The 14,694-nt window shown below is 39.0% G+C and overlaps 1 protein-coding gene across 1 annotated transcript in view; it reads right to left on the reverse strand.

Annotated features, from left to right (window-relative positions):
* Positions 1-14,694, reverse strand: part of dpf1 (double PHD fingers 1) — a 48,821-nt gene that overhangs the window by 8,619 nt on the left and 25,508 nt on the right. Inside the window, exon 9 of the mRNA XM_072392948.1 lies at positions 1,898-2,017. Coding sequence (XP_072249049.1) covers positions 1,898-2,017 — 120 coding nt within the window. The remainder of the gene's footprint in view (positions 1-1,897; positions 2,018-14,694) is intronic.

The following is a 14,694-nucleotide window of genomic DNA, read 5'->3' on the forward strand; positions in this document are numbered from 1 at the left end:
AAATGAATTTTTCTGTCATTTTATCTAATAATTTATTTCTTCCTCCTGGAATTTATCATTATATGATCATGATGATAGAAGAATGACGTCAATCCAACCCCACGACTCTCAGTTGTCTTCTTTATGAGCAGTTATAAAGAAGGGGACCATACCAATGTTTTGCATTAGCCCATTCATTACAAATCACATCAATCTTTTTTGTTCTCTTCTTTTATTTTGCAGATGAGAAGAAACAATTGAGGAGAGCATGTATATGTATATACAGTACATGCAGTCAAATGCACCATTGACACTACAATCTGTGGATTTACATATAGCCAGAATGAACAAACACAACCCACTGAAAAAAACAAAGTGAAAGTCTTTCCAAAAACTGTACTCAAATAGAACAAATACCTTCTGGTGTTCACAAGCAACATACAGCCTATCACTCTTAAAAACTAGTTCAAGCTCCATGCAACAGTCAGATACTATCTCAGAAGAAGAAATAGACAAAGTTTTATATCACACTTTGCTAATGAACAGGGTCGAAAGGTTTTAGGTATCAGGACATAATAGAAAAAAAAACATCCATTCTTCTTGAAATCAAGCAAATGGGAACTTCAGAAGAGCAAAACGACATGACATATGAAACAGTGCCTTTACAGTATTTATTTAACAAAAAATGCAAAAGCAGTGTGTGAAAAACTAAGTACACCCCATGCTTTAACAGCTTCAGCATCAATAACTTTTCTGTATGACGTTATCAGTCTCTTAGGTTGTTGTGGAGGAATTTCAGCCCAGTCTTCTTTACAATGTTGCTTCAGTTCACTGAGGTTTATGCAAAGTTCTGTTAAGATCAGGTTGAGGTCTGGATTCTTTCACAGAGGTGCTCACACTTGATGATGATCAATTAATCAAATGCATTTGATTAGCAGCACTGGGCTGCTACTGACCCTCTTAATTCCAATGGGAGCAATAAGAGTAAATATTTCATTTTCACACTCTGCATTTTTGTTTAGTTTTTGTTCAAAAAAATAATAATGCTGTAATATGTCATGTGATGTTGTTCATCTGAGGCTGTATTAACCCAAGAGATGACTTTCACTATGTCCTGATACACCTTAAATCTAAAATAAGGGTGCACTTTCTTTTTCATCTGACTGTTTGTGCATCTGTTTCTCCTTCATTAATTTAGTCTTATTCACTCAGGTGAACAAAATCCTATTCTCATATTTACTCTTCATTACAACTCATGAAAAATCATTTATATTTTCGTCATCGAGTGTTGATATTTTGGGAAGTGAGTTCAGAGGCATATATGCTGCGAAAGAAGTGGAAAAGTGTGATACTTAAAAAAACTTACACCACAGCCACATTTACCCAGCAAATCACACTGCTTTAGCTGTTGTTTTCCATGTGTTTTTTTACTTCCAGGCAGCCATTCTTTTCTGTTAATTGCCATACAGTGCTCAAATTGCAGAGACTTGAGATGTTATATTATCTTCAATATAAGGAATTCTTCTGTTTTTGCCATAGCTGTGTACTGATACAGCATTAAAAAGTGCGTATTCATGACATGTGCAAAACATGTTTGATGAACATCACCTTTAAGGTTTCTTAGTGTTGTATATCAGACATAACGGCTGCCAAAAGGTGAGAAAAACACCTAAAAAGATCTGGAAAATTACATTGAATTATTATCAGTTAGTTCAGGTAAAATGTACATGATTTGTATTTGATGGGCTCCAACAAATAACAATGGTATGGTCCATCAATATTAAGCTTCGCAAAAAGAATTAAAGTTTGTATTTGCTTACATATAAATTCAATACTCAACAAATGAAACATGTCAGAATGGTGCATCAACAGAGGACTGCCTTCCTCCTGCTAATTAGCCCCTTCATCGGTGCCCTACCTGAGCGTCCACAGTCTGCACAGGAGATAAGGTCTTCAGGGCAGCCAGTTTTCTTTGAGCCTCCGAGACAAAAGTCGCAGTAGCCATTGGCTATGACTGAGCCGTCCGGTGCTTTCTTGGCTGAGAAAAGAAGGAGAAAAGAGAAGTAGGTAAGAAATATGATACTTCACTTTATGGCACTCCTGAGAAAAGGAGGATGAAGAGCAAAGTGAAAACTCATAAGTCAGTGCAATGAAATGTTGTCCTGGGGTTAAAGAAGCTGTATCGGTCTCTTGACAGTAGGACAGATTGAAAAGGGGAAAGCTCTAACAGATCAACTCAGCAGCCATCACCGGGGTGTGCTGAGAAGCACCATCAATAGAGCATTACATTGAAAGAGTGTGATTACAGATAAAAGGCTGAGATGTAAGACAAAGATGAAGAAAAGAGACGTGTCACTAAGTCCCTGTTGTCTCTCTCTCTATGCTTTTATGAAAAGAATAAAATGAAGTTAAATAACAACAAAAAAAATCTGGTACAGCAGCCAGAGACTCTCCAAGCTCCAACTCACCTAGAAAGAAGTGGGGAGTCAGAGAGTGGGGCACCCGCTGGGAGCCCCTGGAGTCTGGTAAATATTGTCGGGAGTAGAGGAGGAGAGGGAGAGGGAAAAAAAGAAAAGTTGTAGGGACAGACCTGCTGTCAAGCAGAGCAAAGAAAGACGAGTGCTCCATGTGAAGCAGTTTCATGACAATTAATAAAAAAGAGAGAAATTCTGTCTGCCTTCCTGTGAGCTGTGCACATACAGTGTGTTGGCATATTTATGTGTATGTGTGTACATCTTCCTCATCTACCCCCCTCCAAATCTCTCCTGCTGACTGGTCTGCCTGTTTGTCTGCCTCCTGTCCATCTCACTGCTGTTAATTGCATAATCACTTTAATGGAAGCAGTCACATAACCACTGCAGACTATTTTGTATGTAGGCTTTCTTCTCTAAGATGTAATGCAGCGGACAGGTCCTTCACAATGAGTCACCAGGCAGCACAAAGCCACAGTGAATACAATACAACACAGGAACACACTTATAAACCGACATACAGATGCAGGTAGAAGACCATTCATCCTGCTGAAAAACACAAAAATGGACAGATACAACATGTATAGTTACACCTAACAGATATGACATTAGTTTATCAGTTTCAGGTCTCGCTTTGCAGGAAGGGAAGGAGAATGAGGAGAGGGTGAATTTGATGACATTTGACGGTGTTATCGGGAGGGAGAGGTGAGAGAAAGAGATTGAGTTTCTCCACAAAAAGGGGCAGATTTAATCAACTGAGAAATAAAAAAAATATTAATAATGAAAAACAGTGCCTTAATAAGGATGAGGAACAGTCAAACAGACAGACAGCGAACAGGGGAAGGAAGGGAAATGGTAATCTTTAGCTGCTTCTGCAGAACTTAACGTAGCTGAGTTAACACTGTATCATTGTTACTGCGCATAACAGCATAGGACATTAGTGCTGGGCTGTACACTTCTATATGAGTTGTAATGATAAATACCAATATAGCAATGTATACATATATGTGACTGACTGATGGCATGGAAGACATAATGAGCTATCCTTCTGTCCATCTTTCAACTAAGACTTCCATCATTATAATTCCGAAAAACCTATTTAGCTTCTGATGATGTTATGAAATACTGAGTATGGAAAAAATGTTTTAAAAGATACCTGCTCGACAGCTATGGCTTGAATTATTTCTCCTTAACTGAAAATTATCGGTCAGTCACTGTACTCTTTGTCAATCACACCTTTGAAATTAATTCCTTATAAGAACTACAGAGAAAGACAACGGAGCAGATTCGACAGAACTCACCAAAATGAACAACATGTTCTACACCTGTCTAATTGACATTAGACAGTACCCATCTGTATTCAAATTTTGCAACATTGAGTTTCAACCTACATATATGCAGTATATGTATACATATGCTAATTATATATAAGTAATTGTAATTACTTGTGAAAAAAAAATAAAAGTCTTATTGTGTTGTTTTTGATGAATAAATAAGCACATTTAAAAAAGAAAGCAAAATACATAATGGACAATATTAACCTCCTTGAGGAACCAGATGTGCCTGAAAACTCAAATCATTCCTCGTAAGATAAATAGATTGGAATGATAAATGAATGAAAACTAAACCAAGATTACATTATGAATATAATTAGTGTCATACCTGTGCGACAAACACCATCCAACATTCCCAGATTTCAAAACACTATCAATTTGCAGTCTAATTGACAAAGTGATTTTCTCCATCATATGTATGTCATAAACAATGTCAATCTAATCAGAAACTGTGGGTGTTTTTCTTGTTTTAGCCACTTTTTTTCCCTTGCTGGTAACACTCCACAATCTGGAGCAAATAATCCAAATATGGAGGAACATTTTGTGAGGGGAGAGAGCCAAATATTGGCACATTATTTGGAGTAGAATGCCCATTTGGATTATTTTTTGGAAAACTTAATTAACTTATTGCCCTTGGTTTAAAACCTGTACATCATTTACCCTGTTATGGTAGATTCAAATCATTGCAACTCAAGCAATGATAATATCATCTTCTATCACAGCTTAACCAATGTTATTACCTATTAACTAAATGGCACCAAATTCAGTTTTCAGTACCTACTCTGGTGCTTTTCTGTAGCAGTATTTAGATCATTTGGCACAAATCTGAACTTTATACAGTTACAGACTCACTACGCACCCACTCGTGTTAATTTGAAAAGATCTGCTTTTCATTATCCTAACCATTATTTGATGAAGTCTCTACATGTTTTCTCCAATAGGCTTGAGTCCAATGAGTGCGGAAAAAAACTACACACTACAAAGAGGACTGCAAACCAAGGTGAAGTGAAAGGTAACATTCATGTCTCATCCCTATATTTTGTTGCTGTGACTGACATGACATGACTATTCAACTGAATCTACTGGTGTTTTGATCTGCATTGGCAGATAATATCCAGTGGAAGCTGAAAATTGCCTGGTATTGTCAGCCTACTATCAAGAATGTAAGGTGGATGTAAAAAATGATTAAATAATAAAGATAGCATGGATAGAAACGTATAAGTTAAAAATGCAACTGTGAAAATGGTTGTTAATTGAAAAAAGAGAAATTACAAAGTCATTTGATTAAAGTTAATGTGATTAAAACAGTTCTGATGTGAAAGAAGAAAAAAGAGCCATGTTTCATCTCAACTGTTCTCATTTTTCAACCTTTATTGTCTGTATCAGACAGCCCAGTTGGCTCAGTTCCTTCAACGGGACTAAAAACATGTGAGGTAACAAAATAATAAACATATCTGTTAAGTGCAAGTTAAAAGAGATCATTGTTAACAAGATCCAAGAATACAGCAAATATTTCTTAAAAATATTGTGACTTATAACGCCAACTGACTTCACACAAAATGAACACATAGCTCAATGTATTTAAAAGTACAGTTATATTATAATTATATATAAAACTATAATTTTTCTAATTCATAATTTGTATAATTGACTTTATTAGATAGGATAAATGAGGGGGTTAGACTTTGTAGGAAATCCAGGTATATAGAGTCTCTTTTTCCACAACGTGCGAGTGGTTCATCCAGGTAGAAACAACCTGTAAATATAGCTGCAAGCAGCGATGGCGGGGTCTAGCACAATAGCAGGTAAGCCCGCGGCTGCTCAGGAAGGCATCATGAGTCCATAGACCAAGTTTGGTGTTTGAAATGAACTCGTCTTCATCCAGGGATTCCAACGGTACCTCATTTGTCCAATTTGAACCAACAGCTCCAAAGCTATGAGCAAAATGCAGTTTTTCTACTTATAGCGCCCCCTCTGGGTGGACGTTCACCAGACTTCTTGGGCCTCTTACAGACTTGATCATGAGTCTGTGTTAGAAGTTTGATGTCAAAAGAGCAAATGGTTGCTGAGATACGGCCTCACGTCCTGTTTGGCCCATCATCGCTGAATTTGATTGGCTGCTACGGGCAAACGGAAACGAAATAAAAAAATCAACATAATAGCTCTTGTGAGGCTTGGTCTGAACATTCTATATCTCAAGTCCCGTGGAAAGCAGACAATCTGGGTGACCTGTAATGCGTTTTGAAGGTTTTTGATATAATTCAAAATGGCGGACAATCCAAGATGGCGCGCATGACGTCATGAGATTGATTGACCTCGGCTATATCCAGGAACTCCAACGGTATCTGATTTGTGATATTTGGACAAACAGGTGTAAAGTTATGAGCAAAAATGCATTTTTGCTAAATATAGCGCCACCTATAGGTCAAAGATCACTAAAATTCTTAGGCCTGTTAAGGATCGAGTTATGAGTCAGTGTCATAAGTTTGATGTCAAAAGACCAACCGGTTGCTGAGATATGGCCTCACGTCTTTTTTGACGTTGTCGCCGTTAACTTTGATTGGTTGTACTGGGTGAACAAAGTCGAAATTGAAAAATCCGCTTCGTATCCTTTGTGCGGATTCGTCCAAAGATACTGTGTGCCAATTTTCATGAGAATTGGTCAAAATTTGTGACCTGTGAAACTTTTTGAAGGTTTTCAACAAAATCCAAGATGGCGGAAAATCTAGTTAGACGGAAAATGACGTCATATGGTGCGTTGGAATCGTCATGATCCAAGGATTCCAGCAATATGTTGTTTTTGAAATTTGGATCAACGAGTCAAAAGTTATTTAGCTGAATGGGCTTCAAACTTTGACATGTTGGTGGCGCTAGAGAGTTTAGAATTTGGGCACGAAATTTGTTGAATTTGCTAATGGGACTGTCCTAATTAGATGTGCCAAATTTCACAACTTTTTACCATTGCGTTAATGGAGCTGCCATAGACTTCAATTGCAGCGGAAAGTAGAAGAATAATAATAATAATAATAATAAGAAAAACTACTAAAACAATAGGGTTCTGCAGCTTCGCTGCTAGACCCCTAATTATGTTCGAAGAATATGAAGCCTCTGGTAGTTGTATCAACAACTACATATGAAGTGTAAAAATGAAGTTAATGAGGATAAGGGTCACATTGTATAAAGTCAATTACAGTCCTGGTCTTGGCTGTTTTCTTACCCTATCCAAGTAGTTCTGATTTATATGGAGTCTAATTCCATTTCTTTTAGTAAGGTCTATTTTCTCTTCCTTTTCCACCCTCCATCTCTGCCCAACTCCACCAAATCTGTTTTTTTTTTTTACCAAATTCAGGTAACCACGGTGGCAGGCACAGACAAAAACAAAGAGTTCCTTTACAAGATGGCGATTCTGTCCCAACATGCAACAGAGACATACCTTCATGTTCTCCATTAGCTTTGAACGGGCGATATCACTAAACTCTTTCTGTCTGAACAATCTAGTGGACAAGACGGCCAACTTTGCTAAAGAACAAGATGATGAACTTGACTGTGAAGTTCCTGATCCATTTTGAATGAGCGACACAATAAAGTGTATTGAAAACAAAATGTGACTAGACGAATATATGTATGTGTAAGTATGTGTATTTATTTATTAATAACCGGAAATCTGGTGTGCTGGCCTGGGGCCAGTGTTTGTCTTCTTTTGTTGGTCAAATTTCATTTTATCTTCAATGCTTTTATTTGGGCTCACAGCTGCTGATTGGGCCTCACAATCGCTGGTGAGATAAAGTAGACATGCACACATGTGGATAGTCACACAGGCACTCGTGTGTATGAAACACGCTCTGGCTGCTTTTTATCTGCGTCTGTGCGTATCTTTGTTTGCTTTGTATTTTCTGTGTGTGTGTGCCTGAAGGCCCCGGAGAGTGAATCAGCAGGTCTTGACGTACGTGAGTGAATCGGGGCTGCCCGCTGGCCTGCCTGCGTGGAGGAAAAAAACTCCATCAATGATTAAACGCCTGTGGCCATGTTTCAGAAGCTGCCTGCAACCACAGACACGCCATTGCTGGCAAAGGGAGGGAGAAAGAGAGAGAGGAGAACAGTGATGGAGAGAGAAAATAAAGAGGAGCGGAAAGTGAGGTAAAACTAAAAGAGATATCATGCCAAGCAAAAAAAAAGAGAGAGAGAAATTGAACCATAGAAAGACTGGCAATCGACAGGTATCCTTCCCTTTTTTTCCCTTTCACCTAATTCTCTATGTACTTTCTTCCTCTCCATCTCCAAATTTTTCTATTTTCCCCCTCCATAACTCCCTCCTTTACCTGACTGTCCTCTCTTCTACCGCCCCTCCTCTTCTCTTCCAATTACCAGGAGGAGTATGAGCAGAACCGCACACTTCACAGCTTTCAAGTGTTGAAGAGAGATCCTCCCGGGAATTATCCAGCAGGAGATGAATCCTCAAATGCTCCTCACCCCATCTCAATACCTACCCTTCCCCATCCGTCTTTCTCTGTCCCCAATTTTCTCCTCTTTCCTCCTCCATGCTGTTCCTTCATTAGTTTGTGTTGTTATTTTACCCTTTGAGCTCCTTTTTCAGCTAATCCCCCCCAATTCTTTGTCACTGTTAATAGAATCTACATTGTTTCGAATTTTGTCTTTTTCAAATGACCTTATCCAAATCAATGCTTTCAGGGGTGAATCAGCAATTTTTTTTACAAAACAACACTAAAAGCATTCATACTACCTGGAACATTACTGTCCTTGAAAGACATACAGTATATGTTCAATACAAAACAAAAACTTGGACTACACTGGAAGTAAGTGAAATGTTCTCAACTTCGATTTGGAGGCTTTATTTCAACAGTTCTATTTGAAAACCATACACTGTGCAGGCTGAGATATTAAGACACGGAGAGAAAAACAGGTGTGCTGAGATTAAATACTTGTGATTAAAACATTGTGATTTCATGTCAATACCCCTATCCTGAGAAAAATGATCACCAGCTGGATTAACTCTTATACCTATCTATCTTATATCTCTATGTTCTTCTAACCACGATTGAAAATGTCAAAACTAGTGCAAGGAAAGATGAGAAGGGGAGTTCTAAAAGGACTTTGGAAAAAAACAACTGTGCTGAGAAGAGTCGGCTGCGACTGCCCGTGGCTGCAATGTGCGTCTGCTTTGGTGGAACCCCAACTGTTTTATGCAGGCTATGTACAACCTGGCTAAAATGTCACTTCAGTGATAAACCTGTTAATTTGAAACACAAGAAGGAAATACAAAACAGACAAAAACTATATTGTTGTCATCGGTTGCTCACATTCACTGTTCTGTCCTCATTTTCATCCGGATGATTCCCAAATAATAGGATCATTTGATCCTATAACTGATCATCTCTTTTAATATGGGGGAGATAGGAATTATTGAGCATTATCTCCTTTTCGTGCATTAAGTGTAGTGCACCTCATACTTAAGGGGATAATGTAGGAATCACTGAACCTACTTTACTTAAGGCTTGGAGAACTCAACTGGCTCTTATCATGGCAGCCATTTACATACTTCTGAGTAATTTCTCGAAGGAACCTTCCTAAAAAAAAAAGATGATTCAATGTTGTCTCTGTTTAGACTCTGTTCATGGCTCTTAAACACCAAACTGACATTAAGAACCAGTGGCGACAAGATGCCCCCTGTTGTGTCTCCTCACATCACCAGCAAATCAAATAGCGCTAGAACACATCACAAAGACGTACAAACTGTGCCTGTGCAAGAGGACATGCAGTAAGTCACCAATGCAGAGGCAGACACGAGAATGTACACCATACAAAAAGAGAAAGCAGAAGACTGTGTAAAATATTAACATAACAGTGTGTCCTTGGATCTTTAGACATTATGGTAAGATATATGATGAACTAATTGAACACAGGTGGTGTGACACCTGGCAAGACTCTCCATAAATGGCCAAGGTAAAAAAAGAACTGAGATGACCTAGAGCAAAGCATTACAAAATAAAAGAGGAGGCTCGTTGTTGGCTCTGGTCGATACTCTGTCTGCCCTCCTATGACCCCTTGTGTGTGTATTCAGCTTTAGATTTTGAAATGAATATGAGCTTGAGTCATTTGTGGTTATGGGCCACAGCCTATCCTCCCAATATCTCTTCCCTCTTCCTTCCTTTTCTCCTTCTCCTGTCTTTCCCTTTTCCATCCAAGACTCTAACATGGAATCAGCGCCACAACCTGACTACAGCTAATAAACACTTCCTTTGGCCGACCACAGAGGAACCCTCATAAATTTAGCATTTTTATAGAAAAGGGAACTATCTCAACGCACCTTCTACACACACAAACACACACACGCACAAATCAGACTACCTGTTGACTTTTCCTCACTTTCCCCTATGAATTTTTTTTTTATGATTGGCTGATATTTGGCTCATCTCTGCCTATTTCTTGATTTGAACATTTATGCATAACATTTAAATGGCATTTACTTGAACCGACTGAAGTGATTTATCATGTTTTTTGTAAATGTCTATGCATTTGTGTAAAGATAAGTGGACCCCTTTAATACATAAAAAGAAAAAAGAAAAACTCACCATGGAAACACAACTTAGTTAATCAAGAGATGTTCAGATTGGAAATAACATGATGTGAGAATGTTTTCATCATTTCATTGTATCTGTTCTTTACAATTTACAAGAGCCACAAAGACTCCAGTACTGCAGGTGTAGATGGGAAGAAGAAAGAAAGAAGATTAGCTAGAAATGCTCAGAAACAGGAGAAAAACAATGGGAAGGGAACAGTTTGAATATTCTGGGTATATAGAAAAAGAGAGTGGCAAAAAAAGGAGGCAAAAAGGTGGCTCAAGTTGTATCGGAGCAGCGGTGTGTGAAAACACACACTCTGCACTCCTGTCGCCTGGCTGCTTAATGAGGAGAGCCTCTCAGGGGTAGCACACAAACACAATGAGGGCACATACACATAGCCAAGAACAAGCACACAGACAAGAAGACCCACAACCACAAACATACAGTATAGAGTGCACATGCACACAAAAAGATTTACAACCGAGTCTTTGCATAATAACTTCTGCCGTCCAGTTTCACTTCAGTCCCATCCCCCACTGGTTCTCTTTAATGTGATGAATGATAGTGCCTCTAACCTCTGTGCAGCCACACACACACACACACAATTACAGTCACAAATATTGTCCAGAGTATAATGTGAAACAAAGGGATACAGAAAAGGACAGCAAACATGGCCCAAACCACCAGCATATACATGCACACTTGCACACACCAAATCCCAAATGCTCAAGGAGACATTTTCAGTTTTTTTTTTATGCAGACAAGGAGGCAGAGATGCAGTCAGATGGAAACCGTCAGTCACAGATGAAAAGTCACTTGCTTCCACTCTCTCTCTTTCTCCATCTTCCACCTCTCAGTCTTTCACCCATCCTCTTCCCCTCTCTTTCTCCTTGCACTTTCATGCATTCTCATTACTGCTACTTCTCTCTCTGCTCGATTCCATCTCTTCTCCGCGCTTCATTGTCCTTTTTTTTGCTTTCCCTTCTATTATTTGTCCTTTTTTTTCTTCCTCCTGCTTTACTCTCAAACAGGGAAATTGGAGCTCTTTGCTGCAATCCATCTGTTGTCACACTAATGCTTGCACCAGTACTATGCTCTATATTCTGTCTCTGTTTTATCCCCCCATTTCTGCTCTGTCCCCATCTTTGTATCCACTCAACCTACCCCACCCTTCACCCGTTTACACACACACACACTCACACAACACAAAGACACAAGTGCTACCTCCACTCCTGTCCAGTCAGCAGGTTGCATAACTCCCAGTGCATTGTGGGACTGAATGCATGCGTTTGTGCATGTGTTTCAGAGTGTGCAATGTGAGCTTGTTTTCAGAGATGACATTGCAAAGTAAAGAGGACGGAGGCTGTTTTGGTGCATAGTAAAACTTGATATATGGTTTCATTGTAATCTCACTGACCCAAGGAAGAAAACGTACATGTACGCACACGTACACACAATCGGTCAGGCTCTGCAGTGTTCTGCTATGTGCACATTAAGCAAATAGACACACATGCAAATAAACCAAATGCATGCCCGCACACACTACTACCCCTACAAACAATGCATGTAAAGAACTCAGACATAGAAAAACTGCCTATTGCTGTGTGTGATACTTTGTGCACTTGTGTTCACATTTCCACACTTTCAGAAAAGGCCACTCAGCCAGCAGCACAAGCTAGTGTTCCTGTTGATAAAGAGTTAAAATGCAAATTATTAATCCCATTTTGTTCCAGAGAGAGAGAGCCGTCTGGGAATGTGACTGTGAAATCCTGTTTGAATTGTGCCCAGCCTCTCATGGTCCACTATGCTGTGCGTCGTCCCGCACTGTTCTGTGGAAATGTCAGAAATGACCACGAGGGACAAGGCAATATGGATAAAGGGGAAAATTTCACAAAAAATTGCAAAGCTGCATCCCATTTTTGTGGCATCTCTGCACTGGAATAGGAAGTCTGAGTTTCTGTAGTTGGTACCATTTTCCTTGTGTGTCAAGTCATGGTGACTATTGCTGCTTGTGCTAACCACCAATTAGAATTGTATTTCAAGCTAACACGTATTGCAAGAGGAACATTTTTGTGCATCAGGCTTTAATGCTGGTGCCTCATCAGTCAAACATCTAATGCAATGACTCTGTGATATTTTTGTTTTATTTTAAAAATATCTGTGAGAAATGATGTTGTGATGCTGTTGATTGTTATGTTGTCCTCTTCCGATGTACAGTTACTTTTCTGTTCAGTCACAGACAGAAAAACAGACAAGAGATGGAGGAAGAGGATTGATTTGGGGTGGGGGTGGTGGTGCAGGGGCTTATCCAAACATGGCCAACATAACTGAGGGACCACAAAAAAACCAACCGGCAAGCCACAGCACCACATCTTAAGACAGAATACCAAATGAAGCAGACTCCAATATTACCCTGCCTTCACCACTCCAACTGTCAGGGGGAATCTATATGATGAATCATGAAGAGATTTTTCTTTCTTTTTTTTCTCAACTCTCTGCTTCTGGCTCTGCTTCTCTCTTTGTCTGTTTTCTCTCTCTCCTCCCATTTTATGTTATTTTTAATGAACTCCTCTGTGCCCCCCCTCCGCTCTTCTTTCCACATCCAACTTCTTCCATTCTGCTTTCTTTCTCTCTCCTCCCCCAACCCCACTTCCGTACCTCCCTATTTCTGTTCTTTCCATAACTCCCCTCCATAGCTCCTCTACTCCCTCACTCTCTTTTCAATGTACATAACAGTGTACTCTTTAGGAGGGAGCCCTGTCGGTATCTATGGCAACCTGATTGCTAGGCAACAGCCATTTCTCCCTTCCTTTCCTGAGCTGCGCAGCACCGGTAACAATTAACCAATCAAAAGCTCAGGAGGAATGTCAGAAGGAAAGAAAGTTTAAAACACATGTACTGTCTAAAAGTCAGAAGTGTGTAATTGCACATCAAACCAGCCTTGCTTAGGAAATTAAAATAATAATATGTGATTATGCAGCGAAAGAAAACAATCTAGTCTAGCATTTGCTGCACATGCAAACATAAATGATAGGCACATATGTTCATTCAAAAGCAAACTGTCCACATCTTTTAAAAAAAGTTTAAAAGATGACTCTTCGTTTCCTTTCTTTGGGAAACATCTAACATAATTTGATATACATAGTACATGTATTTGATGTACATGGTACATGGTACATCAAATTACCATGGGAAAAATATTCAGTATGACATTGGAGGTGAGGTGGGTGAATTTCATTTATTGATTAAATTAATAAGTAATTATTAAGTATCATCTAACACAAATATATGTTTGGCATTTCCAGCAAACCAAAATTAAAAATTGGTCAAAGTTCCAATTATACTTAGTGTGCAACACCTTCTCATTACTAATCCGTCACATAGTGACCATTATTCAAGACTCCTTTACCTTCACTTTCCAAAGCACAGAAAATTGTTCTACAGCTGCGACAGCGGGTATCCTTCTGTGGCAGTAAATCACAGACTGTTGTTGGCTGGGCCAACAACTGGCAACAGGAAAAAGACATTCTTCAGTACTGGCTTATAGACAAGTAACAGAGAATCCATAAGGAGGTTGGATAACATGAGACTCTGAGTCCAACTTTTTGACTTTCTTTGTTCTACTGCTGTACTACTTAATTATACATTAAAAGTACTCAAGGTTCAAAAAAATTTCCAAGAGCAGTTGTTGCACTCTTAGAAAGAGTAAGGAAAGTCCAAATCATTGTGAGGGGCAGATTTTGGGTGTTTTTTGGTATTTCTTTTTCTCAACAGTAGAACATGTTATAGTGCAGGAAGTGGGTAAGCAAATTACCTATACAGTGTCCATTACAGGCATAACATAGCCATTCTGCAATTGAAAATATATATTGACAATGTAAATGCCTGTCTGGCCTGAGTGAAGAGCTGTGAAAATCCACAATATAGTGTTCACTCAGGTTGTTATATGTTTATGGGGCTTGATTTGTTTAGAATGGCAAAAATTCACTGCTCTCCTGTCACCGTTTTGGGCAGCTGCTTGCTTGGCTCACCCAAACTGAGAACGCTCAAACCATTTTCAAGAGACGCACAAGCTACATTACTATTAAATCCAAGTGAAATTCTATCGTGCATTGCTATCAACAACTAAAAGAATCGTGTAAAATTTTGGAACGGGATAGACACACGACTCCCAAGCAGACAACTTGTGCTCTGGCCCAACCTTGACACTTGTCTTTTTCACTTCCTTTTTTCTCCTGTCAATACTCTTTATTCCACTTCTTATTTTGACAACTTTCCCTCGACTAATGTTTTTCTTCGTTACACATTAAAAGTGCTTGATAAAAATTG

Source organism: Leuresthes tenuis, unplaced genomic scaffold (genome assembly GCF_036924035.1).
Source record: "Leuresthes tenuis unplaced genomic scaffold, fLeuTen1.0.hap1 SCAF_9, whole genome shotgun sequence".
Lineage (NCBI taxonomy): Eukaryota > Metazoa > Chordata > Actinopteri > Atheriniformes > Atherinopsidae > Leuresthes > Leuresthes tenuis.